Source organism: Mesoplodon bidens, assembly GCF_964165515.1.
Source record: "Mesoplodon bidens genome assembly, chromosome: 18".
Lineage (NCBI taxonomy): Eukaryota > Metazoa > Chordata > Mammalia > Artiodactyla > Ziphiidae > Mesoplodon > Mesoplodon bidens.
In genome coordinates, this window is record NC_138175.1 from 4,334,860 (window position 1) to 4,354,106 (window position 19,247).

The following is a 19,247-nucleotide window of genomic DNA, read 5'->3' on the forward strand; positions in this document are numbered from 1 at the left end:
AGCACAGTCATACTAGCCCTGGGCTACCTGCTGCCAGTCGGCTGGGGTCTCCAGGCCTGCCTGGGATGAGAGGAGACCCAACATTCATTCACTATTCATTCAGCCAAACATCCACGCACCCATCCACCTACCCACCCATCTATCCAACCGTCCACCCTCCACTGTCCCTCCATCCATCCATCCACCCATCCATCCATCCATCCTCCACTGTCTATCCATCCATCCTTCTAGAAACATTACTGAGCACCTACTGTGTGCAGACCCTCTTCCAGGAAGCAATCAGTACATCTGAGGCCCTGTCTGGCACTAGTTTGGTGCTGGAAGGATGGAGGCAAAGACAGGTCACTTCCCAGAAACAAGGACAGTATGACTGAACGTTTGCTATGCACGCAGCCTCATTTAACCTCACGGTGACCCTACGTGAGAGCTGCTGCCCGCACTCCCACTTTACAGATGAGGAAGCTGAGGCTCCACTAGAAAAAGCAGCAACACAAGAGCCCATGCTTTGAATCCTTCCCTTCCCTCCTTTCCCCTTCCCGTTTTTGTCTGTTGCATCTGACAAGAAAGAGAACTAAAGAAGGCAACACGCCAATGGCCAGCCATCATGGTATAAGCCACGCAACTGTATGTCCTGGTTTGCCCAGGACAGTCCTGGTTCTCAGCTAATGTCCCCACATAATAGGTTAATCACGCCACCTGTGTTCTCCCATGTGCCCTGGTTTAGACCTGAGTGAAGTCAAGGGAGCTCCCTTCCCACTCTGGGGCTGAGGAAACGATGTAATATTGAGAGAGAGGGGGAAAGGGAGGTTCTGAGGATGGAGCAATCACTGAAGGCTTCCTGCAAGAGGCGGGGCTGAGCTGCATCTAGAGGAAGAGACACACTACCCACCAAGACCCCGTGCCCATGACCCAGGCCAAGGCTCAGCTCCAGTCCTCTGTTTAAAGAGGGTCTGGGGGATCCCAGGAAGCGCAGACACGGGGTACCGGGCAGTGTCGGGGACAGGGCCTGCAGTTGCCTGGAGCGAATGTGGCCTGTCTGGCTGCCAAGGGTGTGAGGAAGGGGCTGGAGTCCGGGCTGTGCCTTCGTGATGGGAACAAAGACAATGACGGCCCCTGGCTGCCCTCCGAGCACCCACGAGGCAGGCTGGGCCCGGGCCTGCTCTTGGGCTCCCAGTGCCCCCCGCCACCCGCAGGGAGGACAAGGTGCCCCGTCTCCCATCACCACAGGTGCCTCGTTGCCTGGCACCTGCCCGTCCTGGCAGGACTGTGGCTGCCCAGTCCTGGAAAGCCACAGCCCACTGTCCTCCCAGCCGAAGCCCCGCAGTGACTCTGGAGAACTTTCTGGACTTCTCAAAGCTTAGGAAACATTTTCCTAAATGGGGTTGGACTTCCCATAATTGAGGCTACATCTTATCCTGAGTGGTGGGGCAGGATGCAAACTCTGTGCCACACTTTCATCCCAGTTCTGCCTCTCAACTGACTGGCCTGGGGACCATCAGCCAGTCACCTGAACCTCCGTGCCTCGGTCTTCTCATCTGGAACATGGGGGAAGAACAGCGCCCGCACACAGCGTGTGGTGAGGGTTCAGTGAACTGGCATCTGCCAAGAGTGGCAAAGAGCCTCAGTATACAGTAGGTGCTCACTAAACGCCAGCTGCTACAGTCCCTCTTGTAGCACAGATGGGGCACACAGAGGAGGAGGGACCTGGAATCTGAGACACGGAAGGAAGACTGTCCCGTCTGACCTCTGCGCCTCTACAACCTCTCCAATGGGTTGGTGATTCCTGCTCGCATACGATCGAGGATGGGGAGCTCACTACCTCACAGTCGGCCACCCCGTGGATGGGCAGGGGAGTGCGCTCCCCTTGTCAGTGTGTTCCTTCGTAATCAGATTAAATCCAAGGCAGGGAGTGGAGGGTCAGGACTAGAGTCCATGCCTCCCATCTCCCAGCCCAGGGCCCTGCATGCTGTCCTCGGGGCCAAGAAGCTGGCTGCGATGGGTGGAGGGGGAGGCCTCGCACCCCACCTGGTATGGAACGGGGAGCTCTGGGGCTTCAGCATGCCCTGTGCCGAGCACACCTATGTCCCTCCCAGCACCTCCTCGGAGGCTGTCCCTTGGCCTCCTCCACCAGCTCCTGAGCTCCCAGATCTGCCCTTTTCCTCCCACTTCCGGCGGCAGGAGGGGGCTTGGCAGATGGGTCACCTGGGTTCTAGACCCTGCTCTGTCCCGGGGGGCTGCAGCGAGCCTCCGAGCCTCAGGTTCCCCTCTGCAGGAAGGGACGGTGGGATTCAGTGACCTCTGTGAGCCACCTGGCTCTGGGCTTCACCTCCAGCGGCTGGGAGGACAGCAGGCTCACCTGTGTGCACCCCCAGGTGCCCAGCGCCAGGCCCCGTGCCAGCCTGAGCTCCATGACGGCACAGTGGGCAGAGGGGCTGTCGCGGCGGGGGCAGCGGGAACGTGCCCGGGGGCACCCAGGGCTGCGGCACTTGCTGCCATGCCTCAGCGCTCTGCTGCGCCCCCTTACGATCCCAACGCTTGCCCTTGGGCCCTGGCTCAGACTGAGGCCATCATGCCGGCCCCTGGGGACATTCCATCTGTCCCCTGGGCCGTGCTGCGTTCCACACATGCGCCTCGGTGCCCTTGCAGCCAGGACATGCCCCCCTCACCGAGTCCCTGCTCAGCATCTGCTCCCCCATCTCTGCCTCTGTCCTGTGAGTCTGGGCACCGTCCCAGGACCCCCCCTTCCCCCCCGCCCCCGCCGTGGGGCCATCCCAGGGACTCACCCGGCAGGAGCACTGGCCACTTGGGACTCTTCTGGTCCATGAGAACTGAGAGTCCCAGCCCCTGGCCCCCTGGCCTGGCCATCTCGGAGCAGCTCCCTTCGGCCTGGGGGCGGGGCAGCAAGGCGGGAGGGGCAGAGAAAGCCTCTCCCCCAGGTCTGCAGCTCAGCTCTGGGAGCTGACTCCCGAGAAGTCAGCTGAGAGATGGAGCGCGTGCAAGCCAGGGCTGCCCGGCGAGCCACAGCACAACCACGCAGCCGCCCTCCCCCCGCCCCCCAGCCTTCCCCCACTTCCCCCCTCCCGGCCTGGCACACGCCCCGCCAGCTGTAGACAGGAGCCGCGCTCCGAGGGTGGCGGCCACTTCCTGCCTTCCCTGCGCTGTTCTCCTCCCGCAAGACCCAGGGGGCCCAAGGGATTTATTGCACATGGGAGACCTATGCCCTGGGCCGCAGAGGAGCCTCCAGATCCCAAAGGGGGTCACACCCCCACCAAGGTCACCCTTGCTGAGTCACACCATCATTCAACAGTCTGTGTCGGGCACCTACTACGTGCCGGGTGCCGGGCCTCTAACCGTGTGCCAAGTCCCCGTGGCTGCCGTGATGCCCTCCAGGCAGCAGGAGCCACCCCCGTGGGGGCATTCCTGCAGAGAAAGGGCCAAGGACGGCTCAGCTCAGGCTGGAGGAAGCGCACAGGGGAGCTGGGGGTGTGGGCGGCGCCCACCGTGGGCCGTGGTCTCTGGCGACCTTTAGAGACGCTCCCGTGGGAGACATGTGGGGAGAAGGGAGGAAGGATGGAGGGGGAAGGGGAGGAGCCTGTTGTCATCCGGGTTCTCCTCTGCCGCCTACAAGGGTCCAGGTGCCCAGTTCAAGTGCCTTCTCCGTGGAGCCCCCCCAGCGGCACTGTGTGCTGTGTCTGCCACTCTGTCCTTGCTAGAGTCCATCTTGGTGTGTTTGGGGACAGAAGAGCTGGACAGTGGCTGGGGGTGGGGACCACGACTGCCTTGGGGCTCAGGCCGGGCCCAAAGGGTCACCCACCCAAGGACCCGAAGGTGGGCCCACAGTCTGCTTGCTGGGGCGCAGTGGTGAGAGGGGAGGGGACGGGGCAGAGCCTTGTCCGGTCTCTGGGGTCAATCCCCTTCCTTGTACCTAGGATGGGTGGCAGGCATGGGAACTGGGGTTGGGGGCAAGCTGAGGGCTGTGGCTTAGGCCGTGTTTCCAGTGCTCTGTTGTGTCACCTCCTGGGCAAACACCAAACTGCACCCAGAACCTCCTGGAATGGGCGAGAATCCAGCCCCTCCCAGCCAGGGTGGGGTGCGGACCCCCCGGAGGTCCCCCATCTCCATTCTAAACTGTTAACTGAGGTCATCTTCATGCAATAGCCCGGGGGAAAGGTTCTATCATGACCCTCATGTTCTAGGGGAGGAAACTGACCCAGGGTGACCCAGAGCACACCTGCTGGGGCTGAACCGGCTGTGTCAGGTCCCCCAGCAGCACGGCCACAAGGCCAGAGGGTTCAGTCCCAGCACACACAACGGTGCCCGGTGCAGGATCAGCGCTCAGGAAATTCCTCTATCGCCGTGCAGTGCTCACCAGCCTGCCTGTTCTTCAGCTGTGGGCACGGACTCCACGCTCCAGGGGCCGCATGTGGCCAGCTCAGCCCAGCAAGAATGACTGGTGTGGAGGTCAAATTATGGTCCCCAAAGTCGGCCATGTCCTCATCTCTGGAACCTGCGAATGTGTCACTTTATAGAACAAAAGGGACCTTGCAGATGTGATTAAGTTGCGGATCCTGAGATGGGAGATCAGCCCCGTGGGCCCAGTGCGAGCACAGGGGTCCTCGTAAGAGGGAGGCAGGGGTGGGAAGGAGGAGATGTGATGACAGAAGGAAGAGGTTGGAGGGATGTGGGACCACAAGCCAAGGAATGTGGGCGCCTCTGGAAGCGGGAAAAGGAAGGAAACATTCTCCCCTGGAGCCTCCAGAAGGAACCAGCCCTGCGACACCCTGATTCTAGCCCAGTGAGACCTGTGTCAGATCTCTAATCTCCAGACTGTAAGGTAATAAACTTGTGTTGCTTTAAACTGCCACGTTGGTGGGGGTCTGTTACAGCAGCAACAGGAGACGAATACAGCTAGGAAGACAACTGTTCCCAGACTCACAGCATCTGACATACAACAGTTGCTCAGTAAATGCTCTTCTCTGTGTTTGATCCAGGGAGCTCGCAGCCCCTCCCCAGCGTCAGCCAAGTCCGAGGGGGAGAATGGACCAATCACTCACAGGTGACCTTGAAGTGTCCTTGACCCCAACATGATCACACTGGGAAACCTCGGGGAAAAGCAAGCAGCCTGTGGTTGCTGGAATTTTATATTTTAGAGCAAAGCCCTGGAGAGGGAAGAAAAGTTCCAGAATGGAGTAAGGACCCGCTTGGGACATCAGCCCTCGGCCCAGGAAGCTCGGGTAAATGCACGCCCCCAGTGTTTACAAGAGACTCATTTCTTCTCTACCTTCCCCTCAACCGGTCCCCCAGCACCAGCTGACTTAAAACTCAACAAATTCACTCAACAAACTTCGACTGAGCACCTATTATGTGCACTGGGCCAGGTGCTGGAAAGATAAAGAGGATAGTAAACTATGGTCCCTGCCTTCGTGGAGAGGGCAGGTGGGCTGCCTCGGAGCCTTTGCACTTGCGCTTCCCCTGGCCTAGAACTCTGCCTAATGCCACCTCCTCAGCAAGGCCTCTGGGACCAGCCTGCCTACAGTCACAACTCTCATCTCTGTGTTCTCCGACCCTATTTTGCTTCATGGCACCTGTCACCACCTGGCATCACACATGCTGCCTAGCACAGTCTTTGGCACATAGTAGGTGCTCAACAAATATCTGTGAACAAATGCCCCCACGTGAACAGCCGTGTACTGGTGGAGACAGATGTGTCAACAGGCAACCATGGTGAAGACGCAAGCAAAGGTCTTCTGGGAGATGCCCAATGTCAAGTGGTTTCTGCTCTAAATAGAAGGTTACAGGTGAGAGTTGGTGTGGACACAGGGAGAGTCTTACAAATGATGTTCTTCTAGCCAGTTAAACCCCTATGGCGCTAAACAAGGACAGCCAAGGTTCCCCGAGTGCCAGCTTATCTACCAGCTTAAACCCGGTCAAGGGGAAAGCAGGGTGGTGGGTGGGTGGAGGCCACTGCAGAGATGGCAGACAGGTGGGCCCCAAGTGCAGTAGCCCTTGGAGGGGTGGTCTGTGCTGGCTTTACTCCCTGGGGTCCTGAACACTGCCCCCGGGACACCCCATCCTGAGCCCTGGAACAGTCATTTCTATGGCTCAGCTGATCTCTTTTTTTCTACCTGAAATTTTTATTTTATTGTATTTTATTTATTTTTTTGGCACGCGGGATCCTAGTTCCCCGACCAGGGATCAAACCCGTGCCCCGTGCAGTGGAAGCGCCGAGTCCTGACCGCCAGACCGCCAGGGAATCCCCTTACCTGAAGTCTTAATCACAAACTTAATGGAAAGAAATTAAGAGTTCGGGGCAAACAGACCCCCCTGACAGCAATTTTGCCAGTTCTAAAGAGCTGCTTTTATCTTCGTGCAGCGGAAGTGTCTCCGTGCGCCCGTCACCCCCTCTCTCTTCCCTTGTACATCTCCAGCCATTTTGAACTTCGTTGAAGTCAACACTCAGTTTATCATTTTCTTAAATTGCCCAAGTTCTCTTTTCTTTTTCATGTCATGGACACCTGAATCAGTCAGACAGACACACAGAGCTGCACACCAGCCAAGGGACCAGACCCTGGCAATTGGAGGAGAGAGGAGGGAAGGGGCTTCAGGCCCAGCACGGTGAGTCTTGCTAAATATTCAGAGGCTCCTGGGGAGAGATCGACTTACAAGCCTGGAGCCTCCGGGGCTGCCTGGGCTTCTCCACCTCCTGCCCAGACTTGCAAGCTCCGTGCTCCTGGCATTACAAGAAGTTCCCGAGAAGATAAACAGTCGCTAGTTGGAGAAAAAACAGACTTTGGATCCCAGCTTGGCTGGAGCTGTACAAGGGAAGAGAGAGGGGGTGACGGGAGCACGGAGACACTTCCACTGCACAAAGCCCCTTTCCACAAAGCCAGGATGAGCTGCAGCCAAGCCCGGCAGCCCCTGTGTTCTCTGAGCAGCTGCCGCTTGGCCTCGGGGCCCAGGAGTCCACCCAGCGCCACCCGCCAAAGCACTCAGCACCAGCAGCGCTCCAGGTGAGACCTGCCAAGGATGTCTCGGGGCCTGAGCCAGTCCCCAAGTGGAGGCCCTGCTTTCCTGGCCACGGAGGTCCAGCCCCGCTGGCCGGGAGCCCATTCTCCCAACAAAGGAGAGACAAAAGCCGCGCAGGGCCAGGGCCCTGGTGGTCACCAGTTCGCCCTCCTCGCAGGGCCAGGGCCAGCTCCCGTGTTCCTGAGTGCCAGGCACAGTGCTCAGCGATGGATGTGGATCGACTCTTGGATCTCACAGCAATCGAGGGGGAAACCAAGGCACAGAGAGGTTGTCTGCCTAAAACCAGAAGCTCAGAAGGAGCAGTGGTAGCATTTGAATTTCGGGGGTGCCAGTCCGGAAGCTTCGAAGACGTCCACGCCCAGCAGACACTGATCTGATTTACACACATGGCCAGAAAGGAAAAGAGGAGGAAAAACCCCAGCAGCCCCAGGACGGACGTTGGTACCTATGATCATTCAAGGTCCAGGCAACTCTTACTGCTATGTCCTCACGGCTCTCAGGTTACAACTTCCAGGCGCGGCCCCCAGGCTCCAGGAACTCAGCCTGGGCCTGAGGGGCTCAGCTCCCGGGAAGCTGCCTGGTTCTCCGTGCTCTTGGCTTGACTCCTGGGGTGCCCTCCCTGGGAGAGCTGGTTGAGCCACAGCACCTGCAGTAAATTCCCCCATATCCATGGGGCTGGGGAGGCCGGTTACACTGGGGGCCGGTGGACGCATGTGCCGTGTTGCTTGCAGACAAGGCTGAGCAGACGGCCCTGGGAAATGTGCCATCCCAGGTGGTTTGTCAGAAGCAGACAAGGATGTGTGTGAGAGTGATTTATAAGGCACAGAGCCCAGGGAGCAGGGATGGGACACGATAAGGAAGCAGAGAAAGCAAGCAAAGGCCACTCCAGGTAAAGCCCCAGCCTGGTCCAGGGCAGCCCTGGAGGGGAAGCTAGTCTTTTGCAGGGAGCCAGGGGACTGGGCCTCACGTTCCCACACCTGCCAGGGGATGAGGATGCCCAACCCTTACCCCAAAGCACACAGGGATCACGGGAGGGCATCCAGGTGCAGCAGGGCCGACTCAGACCCACATTCTTGGAGCTCATGGAGCCGTGGATGAACCGCCCAGGGGGCTGGGCAGCTGGGGCAAAGATGGCCAGCTGACTCTCCACCACGCCCAGGCCCTGCTGCAGTGGACAGCTGTCACTGCCCAGCTCCCTTCCATCTTTGGGGCCAGTGGGAGGACACGCACGGGTCACCGCAAGGCCAAAGGTGAATGTCCAGTGGCTTTCTCGTGTTCTCTTCTCTGTGTCTGCTGGTGATGGAATCAGGAAACTCTGGAAGCCACGAGCTAAAGGGAACCTGGGACCCTGTGTCACTCACAATGGGCTCGGGGTTACCTGTACAACTCCCGTCCATGGTTGCCCTGACTCCTAAACTGATGTTATAAGGGACTTTAAAATGGTCAGCAGGATAGTGGCCCTTAAAGACATCCACGTCCTAATCCCTGGAAACTGTGAGTATGCTCCCTCACACGGCAAAGGGGAATGAAGTTTGCCAATCAGCTGACCTTGAGATGACAGGGTACCTTGGATTGTCCCCTGTCTCTGCCCCTGTAATCACAGGTCCTTGTATGTTGAGGAAGGGGGCAGGACAGAGCCAGAGGAGCTGTGACCACAGAAGCAGGGCAGAGAGATGCAAGGTTCCTGGCTTTGCAGGTGGAGGAGGGAGCCACAAGCCAAGGCATGTGGGCACCTCCAGAAGCCGGAAAACTTGATTCTGCCCCACAGTCTCCAGGAGAACGCAGCCCTGCCCACATCTTGATTTTAGCCTAGTGAGACCCATATTGGACTTCCGGCCTCCGGAAATGTAAGATACTAAATATGTATTGCTTTAAACCACCGACTTGGTGATGACCTGTTACAGCAGCAGCAGGAACTAACCCCAAACTCTTCCAAGGCAGCCACTGCCGTGGTCGTGACAGGAGCAGGTGAAGGGAGGGATCTTCTGGGCCAGCCCGGAAGGCAGATGGAAGGTGCATGGTGTCTCCCGTATTGGCTCCTACCCCCACCCTGCCAGCCCCACTCCTCCTCTCCCCTCCCCGCCGGACCAGTGGTCCCCCAAAACCTGGAATAAGTACAAATGAGAATGGAGGCTTTCTGCGTGGGAGCAGGTCAGCGGCTATTAGGACAGAAGGAACCCACAGGCCACCCCCAACAGGGCAGGCCCAGCCCAGCACTCCAACATGGGAGGGGAGAAAGGGAGGCGCTCAGGGACACAGCCGTGGTGGGAGAGTCAGTCTCTGCCTGGCTTTCTGTGACCCCATCCCAAACCCATCAGTGGGGTCTGTGGCTCCCACTAGCTCTGTATTATTGACCATTTCAGAAGCTGTTCCACAGCTCAGAAAGGACACCCAGGGCCCATGCGGCAGAACTATAGGGCCACTGCTCAGCAGTGCAACATGGCAGCCCCGAAGGCCAGGCAGGGAGCACGTGCACGGAGGCGACAAGAGGAACGGTGCCCCCTGGAACTGTGCAGTGTGCAGCCTGCACAGCCTTGCCCTGCAGCCTGGGTGCCCCCTTGGCGTTCCTCCCATGTCACCGATACTATGCTCCAAAGAAGATTTCATTGTTACAATTTCACGCCTACTCAGCAGCTGGAGCAGCTAAGCTTTCGGAAGATTCTGAACCCTGCAGAGGCTCCATGGCCGGGAAGTGGCAGCTCTGAGACTTGGAAACTTGGACTCGGGTCTAGGACACCAGCCACACCCTCACTTATCACCAGATGGTGTTGCTTCTTTCCCAAGGAGCCTGCAACGACGGCACAGAGATCATTGTTCAGGAACGCCTGTCCTCATCAGCTGGTGATGAATTGCAAGTGTCCTCTTGCTGGATTTTATACCGCCTGCGAGTGGCACGTGAGAAATGGACCTCCCTTTGACTAAAGGCTTAAGAATATTGGAAAGAGCTGGGCCTGGGGCCTTGCCGCCTATGAGGGAAGGCTGCCTCATGGGGAGGTTTGGATGGTACCCTTCCCTCACCAGCTTGGTCAGTCCAAGGTCCGTGCCTGGCCCGCCAGAGGGATGCCAGCTGTGGGGGTCCCCGCTTCCCCTGCAGCCCTGGAGCTCTTCCCCCTGCAGCCAGCAAGTGACCACTCCCCAGGTGGGCCCTCCCAGCGCGGCGCCTGAGGACCACACAGCCTCCTCCTCTGGCAGAAACCGAGGCGGGTTGGCCGTGGGTATCCCTGGGGGCACGTGGCCCAGCTCCCCAGCCCGGCAGTGTGACAGCTTCCTTCCCCTGGCGAAGATGTCTGCGGGGAACTGGGGCTCAGAAACAGATAGCAATGGGAAGCTGCCCCCCCACCCCCAAGGCAACAGATGCAGCCCCCGACCTGCCCACGGCCACCCCGTCCTCTGGGAAAGGCAGCACTGGGGTGGATGCCACCATGCAGGGAGCGGGAGAGGCAGCGGGGAGACGGGGAGGGGCTCAGAGATCTGGAGAGAGGGAGTGACAGGGCTGTGTGTGTGTGGGGGGACACGTGTGCATACGGATATGCGCTCCCAGGTGCGTGTCTGCGGTGTGTCCTTATGTGCACGTGTAAGAGCGTCTAGTGCCTGCGTGTGTGTCTCTGCACATGTACCCTCGTGTCTGGTGCGGCTGCCAGGTCTGCGCTTGTCCCCGCGTGTCCCCGCGTGTCCCTGCGCCTGTGTGTCCATGTGTCTATAAGTGCTCGTGCCCTGCGCCCGCCCCGCCGTCCAGCTGGCAGTGCACAGCTGGACCCGGGGGCTGCACGCCTGCCCGATGAGAGGCGGCAGGTGTGTAATAAAACATTAGTCACTGTCACGTTTCCAAGTAGCAGCAGCAGCGGCCTCCCTGGGAGGGGCTGACTATGGGATGGTGCTCCTGGCGGGTCTCCAGCTGTGAGCTGGACCCCCAATTCCCCCCCAGGCAGGGCCACAGCCTGACAGAGAGCAGCTGGCAGACGTGGGTCTTGTGCCCCTGCCCTGGGGCCGCCCCAGGGCAGGGGGCAGGGGCTCGTGCGTGCCACCCGGGGGAGGGGAGGGTCCCCGAGAGTCACAGTTTTGCAGGTTATTATCCAGAGCTGAGGCACTCATGGCGGTGGGGGGCCAGGACCTGCACTGAGTGTGCTCCTGTCCTGGTTATTTTAATTCTCACACCTGCCCGCGAGCCAGGCACTTCCATTGGCCTTCCTTCCCATTCCTCAGATGAGGAAACTGAGGCACACTGCAAGAAGACACTTGTCCCAGGCTCAGAGAATGCTGGGGCCCTCCCTGCCCACCACCCTCATGTCCCCTTTGCTGCCTGACACTCCATCCCCACCAGCCAGGGTCAGGCAGCCCCTTCCCTCGGCAGGTCCACATCGCAGAGAGAAAGGTGGGTACTGGGGTTGTCCTGGAGATGGATGCCCAGATGACCATGCGCCGGCTCCCCCAACCTGCCCGCTCCAGCCCTCTCAATAACAAGCAGTGTTTTCCACCAGCTGCCCCCGCAGTGGCCCAGCAACAGGGAGGCCTGGGCTGGGGGGCGGTCTTGAGACTCAGTCCTCTTAGGGGCAGGACACACACAGGGACTCACTCTGAGGGCTCTTGGCCTAAGGGGCTGTTTCACGACGCTCCCTAGGTAAGAACGCAGGTGTCCACTCACTGTTCCCAGCCCAGGGCCCATGTGCCCCACGATAAACGCCTCGGGACTCCACACTCAGGCCCAACAACCCACGAGGGAGCTGCCTCTCCGCCAATAGGGAAAGTGACGTGTTCAACGGGGCCGAGATGCGCAGACGGGGTCTCCAAGGCTGAAGGGGGTGGGAGTGAACGCCCACGCAGGAGAACACTAGTCAGCATCTTCCCCGGCTGAACACCCTTGTTCCCTCTGGCCTAAATGAGGTTACACCGAGCGCGCCGGGACATGTGTGGCTCATCCACAAGGCGGGAGGGAGCGTGGGCATACGCACAGGGCGGGCCCACCATCCCGTGGCACACGACGGTGAAACCAAGCACTGCGGCAGCTGTGACAACAGAAGGACCTTGCAGCGCTGAGCCAGGCCCAGGAGACAAAGCTCACACCCCCAGGACACCGGCGATTCAGGCAAACACAGGTGCGACGGAAAAAGCAAATGGGACCCGGTGGGTCCCTCTGGGGTTGCCGGGGCATCCAGGTAGATGCAGCGTCCTAGGGCTGGGTTGGGTGGTGGTTCATGGGGATCCATGACATTATTTTTTAAATGAACGAGTGAACACAATGGAACGTAGAGATGAAACAACAACAACAACAACAACCCAACAAAGGCCATTTGTGAATCAACCATGAGAGAGTGTTAAGAAGCAGAGGAAGAAAATCAAACTCAAGTCATGGAGACCCAGCCTCCTGGCTTTCCCCTAGAATGGGGCGACCGTGGGGTGGGAGTCTGCGACGGAACTTTCTTTGGATGCCTCCTCGCTGCCGGGGGCAGCCTGATCCGCTCCAGTACTCAGAGACAGTAAAAAGCTGGCACCTACCTGCGCCCGTGAGGTCCGGTCCGGCCCCGTCCAGGCTGCTCTGCTGACACCGGGCTGGCCCCTGCTCCTGGGCGGTCCTGGGGCCCCTGGGCAGGCTCTCCGCTGGGGCGCCTGGCCGAGGCTCGGGCTCCCGGGAGGGAGGGTGGACGGCCGTCGATGCCTCGAGAGATGCAGAGGTGACCTGGAAGGACGGGGGAGGGAGGGACATGATGAGTCTTAGTCACACCTGCCAGGAGGTGCCCAAGGAGTGGGCCTCCTGGGCCGCTGGGTACCACCCCTCCTCCATGATGGCCTGGCTTTGTCATCAGGGACTCAGCGTGGCTGTCTCAGGGCAGCAGCAGAGCTGGTCCCCAGATTGCCAGTGTGAGTCAGTACCAGTGACTGCCTCGCCCAGCAAACCTGCCCAGCAGCCTGGTGGACACCAGGCTCATCACCGGGCACTGAGCATCTACTCCCAGGTCCCATCGCTACCCAAGCCCCTATTCTCTGCACGGAAGTTTGTAATAACTACCTACGAGTTAGTTGCAACTATAACCATTAACCTAGTTAATCTTCAGTTCACCCCACAGGGCAGTCATCTCCCCCGCTTTTTCTGTATTCAAAAAAAAACTGTAGTAAAATATACGTTACCATCTTGACCATTTTTAAGTGTACAGCTCAGTGGCGTGAAGTCCAAACACAATGTGCAACCATCCCCTGGACCCATTTTGAGAACTTTCTCATCAACCCAAACGGAAATTCCACACCCATTAAACACTAACGCTCCATACTCCCTCCCCCAGCCCCTGGCACCCACCGCCCTACCTTCTGTCTCTATGAATGTGACTATCCCAGTCACCCCACCCCCTTTCCACAGTTGGGGAAACTGAGGCTCAGAGAGGGGTAGTGGGAGCCTGAGGTCACAGAGCTGCCGAGGCAGGGTCAACCCAGCTGAGCATCCTGGGCTCCAGGTCATGGGGAAGCCCCTGCCAGGGTTCCAGGGTCTGCACAACAGCAGTTCCCTGGGGGCCGGTCCCGGGGACTGGCGACGTCCCACGCCCCGATTACGAGCTTCAGGGCGGCGCGGCTGTCGAAAAGCAACTTCACGTTGACCCTGTTTTTCCAGGGATTAGGGCTATAAAACCAAAGTACCGGAGAGAGACGGATGGCGCTCCATCCAGGCTCCAGCAGCTCCACATGCGAGAGACGGGTAAATTTACCGTTTGTTTCCGGGAACGCTTTAATTTATGGGATCCATATGGTGACACTGCCCAGACTGCAGCCCCCGCAAATCCCACAGGGGTGCTGGCGGCTTAGGCTGGAGCCAGGAGAGGGCGGCGCCTGGGCCCAGCACACTTCATTCACTCGCTGGCTCGCTTAGGGCCGGGGGCCCCTCAGCATGGCGGGGAGCCTGGAGCCCCTGTACATACCCCGCCCCACAGGCTTTTAGCTGCTCTGGCAACCTTGCCAACATCACTTCAGGAAACTCTGCCAGATGGAGGGCTGCTGTGTCCCCCTGTTAGTCCAGCCAACCCCAGGGACCGTCTATGGGATGGCACCTCATCAAAGCAGGCAGCATTCTTGCAACCCCCTTGGGGCAGGCTGGCAGGGAGTGAAGGAGGGTAGCATTGTGCCCTGGCCTTGACCCTGCCCATGCGCTGGTGGAAAGCAGAGTGGGGTGAGGCCCACCTACTGCTTGTCCTCCTGGAGCTGGGGGACCAGGGTTCTGCTGGGGAAAGTGGCCGGGGGGATGCCTCATGGGGGTGGGGATGGCTGCCTGGGATGAAGAGCTTGTGGGCATGAGGATGCCGTTTACTGAGCACCTACTATGTGCTATGGTTAATCCTCCCAACAGTCCTGTCTCGAACAAAAACATGGAGACACGAAGAGACAAAGTGGCCTGAGTCCCCACAGTAAGTGGAGGTGTCCGGAATGTGAACTCAAGCAGCTGGGAGAAGACTCTCTGTTACAAAGCATCCAGGGAACATGGCTTTTAAGTAGAAAACAGCAGATGGCAAAAGAGAGTATTACTGGGTGGGAGGGGGTGCAGATGACAAGGTCTATAGGAGTTTGATAATAGGAGAACTCCCCAAGGGCTGGAAAAATCCAGGCAGGCTTCCTGGAGCAGGTGTAATGTGAACTAGGCCTTCAAAGGGAGCAGGCTTTAAAAGGAAGGGGGGACGGGAAGGACAAGAGATTCAAACACACATCTCTACGGGGACCAGGGGGGTAAACCAGAAACAAGGTACTGGTAGGTGAGACTGTATGGGGACAGCACCAGTCCCACCCAGCACCAATGGGGGCCACATGGAAGGAAGCCAGCCCCATCACGCCAGTTCTGATCTTTCAAGAGGAAGCTGGGAATCCATTTTTAAAAGCTGCACTCTCATGATTATTAAGCGTTGAAACATGATGCAAACCCTCATACACTGCTGGTGGGACTGTAAACTGGTGCAGCTGCTTTGGAGACGGCCTGGCAGTTCATCAAGGTGCAAACAGTGTCATCATAGGACCCAACAATTCCACTCCTAGGTAGATCCCCAGAGAACCAAAAACAGACGTCCACACGGAAACTTGCATCTAAATGTTCATAACAGCCCTCAGTTCACAGACAAATGAATTCTGCCAACAATGAACTTGCAGGTGGGTCCTTCCCCAGTCGATCTCCCAGGTGAAAGCGAAGCCCCACCGATGCCTTGACCTGCAGCAGGGGCCCCGGCTGAGCGTGTGGTAATAGGTGTCTTGCTGTGAGCTGTTTATGTGTAGTCCTTTGTTACACAGCAGTCGATAACTAATAAAACCCCAAAGCTCTAGAACAGGGCCTGGCCCAGAAACACATGTTCCCTGGCACCATCGTGTGCCAGACACCCTCCCTCCTCTGGTCCAGCTGTTCCCACCATGTTGACTCTTGTTGGAAGTAAAAGGATTTTACCCCCTTCTCCGGTGTTTGTCGGCAGCTGCCAGTGGACTCCTGAGAGGGCTCAGTCACTGTTAATGGATGGGCGAGGCTGCCAGACATATGTGGGTGGGGAATATGCATTATCTCATGCTAGCATCCTCGTAGGTGGAGGCAAAGGTTCTCAGCCAGACCATCACATGGAAGCAGAGAGCAGCCTTTCCTCACCCTTCAAGGACAAATTTACAACAATGCCTGACTAATAAAAAGCAGACCCTTGAACCAACACATTCCTTGTGCCTTCTCTCTACCAGAGCCAAGAGTTCCAAGCTCACGGCCTGTCTTAATTTAAAGTGCTATTAGGACCGGGTCTGGGACATATATTGCTCCCTGCCCCGGGGACCCTGGAAATTGACAGCATCCCAGAGAGCCCATGGGGCCCCCGCAGAGCAAGCAGGATAAACTTTATTGTCCCCTTTATTTCCCTGGACCAGGGCCACTACTATGTTTAAAGCGTTAGTTAACGGAGAAAGGCAAAAAGGAGGAAAATTTCCAGGGTTCTTTACCATAAAAGGGATTTGCAGCCCACCCTTGCATATCCTAATGAGATCTCACCTTGTTACACTTCCTCCGGGGAACTGAGTGATTTCTGGAGAACACTCACTCCAGGTAAATTTGCACGTAGGGATGGGGATGGATAGGGGCAGAGAGCAGACACAGCATCCCCGCTTCACAGGGGAAAACCATGCAGCACTGTTGTCAGTACCCAGTTTATTGTATTAATTATATTAGTCCGTGAGCTCCCCAAGTTTGAGAACTTCGGCCTTATTGTTCTGTAGAGTTGTTTTACTGAGATATAATTCATATACTATACAATTCGCCCATTTAAAGTGTACAAGTCAGTGGCTTAGAGAATAGTCATCGAGTTGTGTAACCATCACCAGAATCCGTCTAGAACATTCTCATTACCCGGTACCCATTAGCAGTCACTCCTCATCCTCCCCCGGCCCCTGGCAACCCCTCATCTCCTTTCTGTCTCGATGGATTTGTCTCTTCTGGACATGTCATATAGATGGACCCCTACACCATGTAGCCCTCTGTGTCTGGCTTCTTTCACTCAGCATAATGTTTCCCAGGCTCACCCATGTGGTAGCCTGTAAATGACGTATTTTAAAACACAAGGGAAGTTGCAGTTTGAGGGCACACAGCAGCCCAGACGCCACTGCACGAGACACTAGGATTTCTCTCTCCGGCAGCCTCTCCAACAGGGGCTGGCTGTTCCCGGAGCCTGCTTCCCTCTGCCTCCTGGGCACCCAGCCAGACTCTACCTCTCCGGCTCCCTGTAATGGGACAGGGCCAGGCACTGGGTCCTGGCCACTCTCCCCAGCTGGGAGATCCTAGCAAAGTGACTTCACCTCTCTGGGCCTCAGTTTCCCCTTCTTCAAAATGGATTAATAACACAGCAAGTGTCTACCTCCAAGAGGAAGGGTGCAGGGGATGAGTTCTTTCTGCTAAAGCACTTGGTACATAGTAGGTGCTCAAGAAATGGCAGCTCATCTCACGACCTGACTGCATAAGCATCAGGAACAAGAGCCAAAGGGGTGCAGTGGCCAGGGGACCCCACAGAGCCTGGAGGGGTGTGTGCTGGGGAAGGCTTCACAGCCTTGGCCTTCGCAGGCGGGCCCACCTGGCCTCTGGGCAGTTTCGGCCCCAGCTGGCAGGGACACCTTCTAGGCCCCCTTGCCCGCTGCTGACGCAGAGCCTGAGGCAGTCCCAGAGCCCCTAAACTCATGGGGGCAGGATCTGGGGCATGGGCTCCCCCATTTTTCCTGATCACCCTGAATCGTCTCTTTCCTCCAAATCGCCTCAAGATATACTCCAGGAAGCTGGCCTTGCTGATCGTGAATAAAGCAGATGTGGGACTGAATCTGAGTGCCACTTGTCTGTGGGCATAACTAGGAGTAACAGGCAAGTCACAACTGCTTGGACCTCAGTTTATGCCTCTGGGAAATGGGCCCGAATGCCTACCCTAGATTTACTGAGCACTTGCTATGTGCTAGGTATCCACCAAGCACCTGCTTTCTGTAGCCTGTTTCATCCTCCCAACAACCCTACCTTAACTTCCACATTGTAGGAGGAAACTGAGGCACACAAAAGTCAAGTCAGCTGCCCAAGGTCACCCAGCCGGTCACAGTCAGAGCCCCCACAGCGTCGGCACCCAGTAGGTGCTCCCTGCGTACTATCAGGGCCTGATTCCTGTACTCACTGCCTCAGCAGACACACAGCAACCGGGACTGTGGTCTCCGGCACACAGGTTTATCCTGCGGCTGAGGGACGGTGGGTTTGCTGATGGTCTGCGGCTGATTTACGTGAAGACCAAGGCTGGGAACATGAGACACAACAGAGCTGCAGGAGTAGGGAGAGGAAACGCCAGCATCCCGATGGCGCAGAAGGACGTGGCATCATCGCCTGCCCTTGGCCCCGAGGAAAAATCAGACACAGGCAGGAAGCCAAGTTTGGGGAGAAAAGCCACCTCCCTCCCAAACAGTGATGGCGGGGGGCCTGCCTTGGTTGGAGGGTGCGTGGGCACAGCCGGGTTGGTGGGAGACCTCTGCCAGCTGCCGGCAACACGTGGGTCACAGGCCCGGGGCCGTCTGTCCAGGAGCAACATAAGGGGGCACAGGCCAGCCTTGCCACAGGGCCCCTCCTTCCCGTTTCCTGGTCCCCACGAGAGCCCACCCACAAAGATGCACTCGGCCCTCTCTGGTGAGATTCCTTGTTCTGTGCTGCAAGCTGGTACATCAGAGGCCGCAAAACAGTATTTTACGCCCCTTAATTCCCTGTAATAGCTCCATAATGGTGAGCAGAGAACTCCAAATACCGCAATAAAGGGAATGATAAGGCTCCGGGTCAGGGGGAGATGGAGCTGCAGAACGCAGAGTCCCCGATAAGCAGACAACTAACGGGTTATTAAATGTGCGGTGCAGACCGGGCGTAATTGGAAAGTTATTAGATATGGAATACACACAGCACCCAGTAAATGAGTAATCAGGGGCTAATTAAGCTCACGCGACCCAGCAGATCGCGAGGGAGAGGCTGGTGGCTGATACATCTGTGACAGCAATTAGGGGCGCTCCGGCTGCAGCGTGCGTGGGGAAGGAGGTCGACGGCTCGGGCAGAGCAGCCACGGCCGGGGGTCTCGATCTGACTCTTTTCCCAGCCGAGTCCCCCCGGCTGCTCCCACCTCTCAGGGGCTGGAGGGAGGGGGCGGGGAGGCCCCAGGTGCATCCAGCCTCAAAGACAAGAGAAGCCCAAGCGGACACAAGGTCCGGGACTCAGAAAAAACAAAAAGAAGGTTTTATCCCTGGCTTCACATCCGACCAGGTGAGCACTCCCTGCAGCCACCCGAGGGGACAGAAACAGTCATAACTCTCCCCCCAAATGACCTGCAAGGTGTGTGTGCAGGGTCACCTCCTGGAGCTTTGCAGTGGTCCTGCCAGGCGGGCTAGGCGGGGAGAGTGATCAGCCCATTTTATAGATGGGGAAACTGAGGCCAAGAGGACCGGAAGTGGACAGAGCTCACCCAGCCTGCTTCCCCTTCCAGCAGGCACAGGACACCGCCCCCCCGCCCCGGGTGTCTCGAAAAGAAGAAGACACTGGTGTTTCTCAGGAGGATGGCAGCCAAGCTCAGTGGAGAAAAAGGGGCCAGAGGCAGTTAGGTGGCCAATGGGAGTGACCGTTTGGGTTCCAAGCTGGCGACCTTGGGCACGCTTTTAATGCCTCTGGGCCTCAGCTTCCTCGTCTGAAAAAGGGGGTGCTGACAGCCACACCCACGGCACAGGGCAGTCACGGG

General features: G+C 57.9%; 1 protein-coding gene across 4 annotated transcripts in view; it reads right to left on the bottom strand.

The window, feature by feature from the left end:
• The window catches only part of GSE1 (Gse1 coiled-coil protein), a 424,827-nt gene that overhangs the window by 252,492 nt on the left and 153,088 nt on the right, over positions 1–19,247 (bottom strand). For 2 of the 4 annotated variants that reach the window (XM_081216433.1, XM_081216431.1), the window contains exon 2: positions 12,520–12,700. In XM_081216433.1, coding sequence (XP_081072559.1) covers positions 12,520–12,700 — 181 coding nt within the window. Of the gene's footprint in view, positions 1–2,783; positions 2,970–12,519; positions 12,701–19,247 lie in introns of those variants that run through there. The other 2 variants (XM_081216434.1, XM_081216438.1) reach the window with 2 other exon arrangements.